Here is a 5,389-nt window from a genome sequence, read left to right as displayed (position 1 = left end):
AATACCTCTCCATCATCCTTCTTAATAGGTATATCGCTTCAGTGATAGATCTATCTGGCATTAGTTCTCTATTACTTGTGTTTTTTTTCTCGATCTCCGTTCTATTACCGTTTCCCATAATTTTATAGTATAACTCGTAAGCTTTAATTAAAATTTGGAAATATCACAAAAAAAAAATTTTTAGAAATGCAGTTATAGTGACTCGTTCTCTTTTCACAGAAGATTCATTGTTTATCATCATTCATCACCTCAGCTTTTCCTTTCTACCACTGGACTAATTTTCAAAAAGCAAAAGAGAATCAAAAACACAAAGCAACCTCACATCAAGCCCACCACCCCAAACCTTCCGCAACTTCCACCTCCATCCTAATTCTTTCACCCAGACTCATTCGATTCATCCAATCCCTTATTCCCTTCCTCAAAATCAACCTTGTCCCTAATTTATAGCAATTAAAACCCCGTTATTATGTTGTTACTATTTCCTTAATTCTCTCTCTAATTCTTGAAAGTTTCAAAATCATGGAAATATGGAATCCATGTTCTCCTCAAATTCCTCACCTTAACAACACCGACACCAAAATCAACAACTTCACATTCACACTTCCCCTCTAAACTCACCAACTAACTAAAAATGGAGATTCAGCAGACCCTAAAGCTCATGGTCCACCACCACAACAGAGGAAAGGAAAACAACACACCAAAGCTGAAATGGAGGAAAATTTTCACTCTCCAACGATCACCGCCGTCATCAAAACCCATCCAAACTCCACCGCCGGAAGAGTTCATCTGCCCAATCTCCGGTACTCTAATGGCTGACCCTGTGATCGTATCTTCCGGTCACTCCTTCGAACGAGCGTCCGTACAATCATGCAAAGATCTCAACTTTACCCCTCAACTCTCCGATGGAACCACCCCTGATTTTTCCACCGTGATCCCCAACCTCGCCCTCAAATCCGCCATCTCCAAATGGTGCCACGCGTCATCCACCCTCCTCCCTCAACCCCCACACCGGTCCCTCACCGACAACCTCGTACGGACCCTCATTTTCTCATCTTCCTCCCGCAAAAACAACGCAAACGAGTTAGTGGGAGAGAGAATGCTAACAGCGAACCCTTCTTGTTGTTCTTCTTCTTCCTCCGTTGAGTCTATTGCCACGTCAGCATCAAGCTCCACCCCACCGGCTCAACTTACTGCAAAACCAAGCTTCTGCTACTCTTCACCTTCTTCCTCCGAACTCGAACCAACAACCCCAGAGGCCGAAGAATTCATCTCGAAGCTTCGGAGCAATCAAGTCTTCGTAATCGAAGAATCTCTGCAGAATCTGAGGAAGCTCACTAGAACTAATGAGGACTCAAGGATCACACTCTGCACCCAAAGGATGCTTTCGTCTTTGCGTGGCCTCGTTGCTTCGAAGTATAAAATGGTTCAAGTGAATGCCGTCGCATGTGTCGTGAACCTCTCTCTGGAGAAAATGAACAAGGTGAGGATCGTACGGTCAGGGTTAGTTCCGCCATTGATAGAAGCTTTGAGGATTGGATCCCCTGAGGCGCAGGAACACGCTTCCGGTGCGCTCTTCAGTCTAGCGCTTGAAGACGACAATAAAACCGCGATTGGGGTTCTCGGAGCTCTTCCACCGTTGATTCACGCGCTTCGAGTTGGGACTGAGCGGACTCGGCATGACTCGGCCTTGGCGCTTTACCATTTGTCGATGGTTCAAAGTAACAGAACCAAATTGGTTAAGATTGGATCGGTTCCGGTTTTAATTGGGATGGTTAAGTCTGGTCAGATGACGGGTCGGGTTTTGATGATTTTGGGCAATTTGGGTTGTGGGCCGGATGGGCGGGCTGCAATGTTGGATGTGGGTATGGTTGAATGTTTGGTCGGGTTGTTGGCTGGGTCCGAGTCGGTTCATGGATCAATAAAGGAGAGCTGTGTGGCGGTGCTATACGTGTTGAGTCACGGAGGGTTGAGGTTTAAGGCCGTAGCGAAGGCGGCAGGAGTGGTGGAGGCGCTCGAGAAGGCAGAGAAGGAGGTGGGGAGTCATCGAGCGAAGGAAAAGGCAATGAGGGTTTTGGAGATGATGAAGGGCAAAGAGGACGATGAGGAGGAAGAGGTGGATTGGGAGGAGCTGCTCGACTCCGGTCTAGGAAGCCGGAGTCACAACCACCATGATGGCGAGTTTTCCGGGCTCAATGGGACGACCTCAATCCTCTGAATTTTGAGTAGGACTGATGGTCTGTTTTCTTATTTTTGATGTAATTATTTTTTATTTTATTTTTTTAATAATCTTAAAGTGGTTTTAGACTTTTAGTTTACCCTTGGTTTTCTTTGAGTTATGTATAATTTTTTTATGGTTTTGAAAATTGGATGGAAATTTGTAACATTGAACAACAAAAATGCAAATAACTTATTTCACATTTTTGCTTTAGTGACTTTTTCCCTTTTATTTATGGGTTTAGTGGGATGGAAATAACAAAATAAGGGATGGTGATGCAATGATGCTGTGGAGTAAATGAATAAAATGGCCAATAATCGTTGAGGATTTTTGGACCTGAAAGTGTCCATCTTTTGCTTTATTCCTTCCCCTGCAAAGTTTTTTTTTCCTGGTCAAGTACCTTTACACACATCCCGCTCCTTTTTTTGGCATGGGTTTTATATATCAACTCCTTAGTCATAACTAGGATTTAAACCCAGTGCAACATCTAACAAGACAAACATAATTGTCACTAAACTATGCCATCTGCAAAATTTACCTGCTAATGTTCAACTTTTTTGTTTTTATGCCTTTTATCTTTTATCTCCTTTTGGACTTAAAATTTTGGCATAAGCTGCATGATTCTTTTTATTTTCACAACCAAATTCATTCCGATCAGATTCGCCGTCCAATGACCGTTGTTAGTGTGATCAAATTTTGATTGTTTTGACTTTATTTTGAGCATGCTTAACTTAGCATCAAATGAGTTGAGGCTTTAATTGATAGGGTAAATTATGTTTATTTGAATTCGAAACTTGGTAAAGGCCAAATAGTAGATGAGAATTCTCAAATGTGATATGTATAATGTGTGTGAGTTTATAATATTATAATCTCTAAAATTAATAGGTGTTGAATTTATTTGACAAAAAAAAACTTAGCATTAAGTGTAATATAAACATACAGTTACTTAGAGATGTATTTATTTTTAAAAATATCTTAATTCATTGTATTTATATTTTACTTATTTAGTTAGCAGGTTAAGCTTTATGTCAGTGGATATAGTAGTTTTATCTTTAACTTAATACTAATGTGTATAAATACCTCCTAAATAATTATAGCCATTAGATAAAAAAGTGGGCGTTAAAAACTACATTTTAGTTTTGTGATTGATGTGAATAAGTAAGATCGAATGAATTTTTCTTGTTGCTGCACCAAGAAAGTGAATAAAAGACAGAATGATTCTTTTTTTTTTAATTTAAAAAAAATTATTCTAAAAGACCGTTAGAAAGATTTAATTATTAAAAAAAATTTTAATATTAAAATTATTAAAAAAGATTAAATTTTTTTATAATATTTAAGAAAAAAAACTAAATCATTTTATAAAGAGACAAATATATTTTTAACTATTTTTTTTATTTTTTTATAATCTTTAATATATGTTGTTTGATTCTCAACGCTATATAGATATGTATGAATTACTCTAAAAGACCGGTAGAGAGATAAAATTTTAAGACAAATAAAATTTATCAACATAAAGATTATAAAAAATAAATAAATAATTAATTAAAAATATATTTATCTTCTTATAAAAATATTTGATTCTTCTTAAATATTATAAAAAAATTTAGTCCTTTTTAATAATTAAATCTTTCTAATAGTCCTTTAGAATAATTTTTTCTAATTTTAATTTATCTCAAACTATGATATAGATAAGGTTGAGAGAATTTTTTTTTATATATAAAAAAATTTTATAGATCGTAATGTGGTTTTCTTCCATTCAATTTCAATCTATTCATCTTGAGTGTCTTTTTTCATTTTAACACTACAAATTATTTCTATTCTCATGAAATGCTCTCACAAATCAAAAGATTTCAGCCTAGTTTAATTAGAAATTTATTATGTTTGAAAATCAATTTAATTATAAACTTTTATTTATTTCAAACACACGCTAAAGGATCTAAGAATCAGTACTAGATTAAGGTATGGAAGTACACTTGGTTATGTATTAGATATATTTATAAGAATAAGTATGATTTTAGTTCTTATGATTTAACTCGAAAATTGAATTCGTCCCCAATATTTTTTTGCATTCGAATTCATCCTTAAAGTTCAATTTAGTTTTAAAATCGTTCTTTTAGACAAAAATACCTCTCACTGAATACATATCACTCTCTTTCACACACCTCACTCAACATACACACCTCCAGGAAGAAAGAACAAAAAAACAGAGGGAGAGAGAAGCAGGGAAGGAAAAGAGAAAATGAAGGGAGAAAAAGTGGAAGGTGGAATCGACAAGTCAAGATATTGCTATTGTTGTCGTTGTTGAAGAAAGAAGCGAAGAGAGAGGTTGAGAAAGAGAAGGGACGTAGAGCAGTGAAGAATCAAAGAAGGAAGGAGGAGAGGAAAAAGAAAGAAGGTGCAGCAGCAGTGAAAGGACGAACAGAGAAGGACGCCATGTAGAGAGGGAGAGAAAGATAATCGAAGAGGAGTTGATGGAGTCTTTTCACAAAAGGATTTGCTAGTGGATAATTCTAGATCAACAGGGCTAGATGTATGCCTCAATTTGTTGTTCGATTCGGGTTAAATCAAGGTTCCAAAATTTGTTTTTCACCTCAAAGGTGGAATTTAGAGCTTCCTACTGGGAATTACATGATTGGTGATTTGAATTCGGGTACGTGTGTACGCACAAACTCTGTTTTCCCACTTAAACTATATTTTTAACTGTTTGACTTTTTTGGCAAGCTTGTAAACTTTCGTAACCTCTAATTAAAGTCTGACAACTTGTTTTTAGGCTTGGGAATGAGTGTGAACTTATGGATCAAATTAGATTGACACTTTGGATGAGATTATGGACTTGAGCTAATGAATATTGATGAAAGCCTGTGAGTAATGAGTTTACTACAAACTGAATTAAGATAAGACATGAATGATGAGATTGACGATGACTGAGTATAGCCAGATTGGCTGAGATGGTAAGGTCTGGTTGATATCCCGTTTGCGTATGATTTGAGTATCTGTTTATTGGAGAAGTCTGGGTATTGTCCCGCTTATGTGATGAATTGAATATTGAATATTAATTGATATGATGCCTCCCTAGGTAGATACAAAAACAAAAGCACAAACGCAGAAACAGAAGCAAGCAAAAGCAAAAACTAGAAGCAGAATAACAACAATAACAATTTGAAATTTAAACCG

The 5,389-nt window shown here is 36.4% G+C and overlaps 1 protein-coding gene across 1 annotated transcript; it reads left to right on the top strand.

Annotated features, from left to right (window-relative positions):
- Positions 1–232: 232 nt before the first annotated feature.
- Positions 233–2,417, top strand: LOC107491411 (U-box domain-containing protein 40). The gene has a single exon (XM_016112261.3). It carries the CDS (start codon positions 632–634, stop codon positions 2,213–2,215), a length of 1,584 nt encoding a protein of 527 aa, XP_015967747.1. The 5' UTR covers positions 233–631; the 3' UTR covers positions 2,216–2,417.
- The last annotated feature ends 2,972 nt before the right edge of the window (positions 2,418–5,389 follow it).

This window comes from Arachis duranensis, chromosome 5 (assembly GCF_000817695.3).
Source record: "Arachis duranensis cultivar V14167 chromosome 5, aradu.V14167.gnm2.J7QH, whole genome shotgun sequence".
Taxonomy (NCBI): domain Eukaryota; kingdom Viridiplantae; phylum Streptophyta; class Magnoliopsida; order Fabales; family Fabaceae; genus Arachis; species Arachis duranensis.
This window is presented reverse-complemented; position numbering and strand designations above follow the sequence as displayed.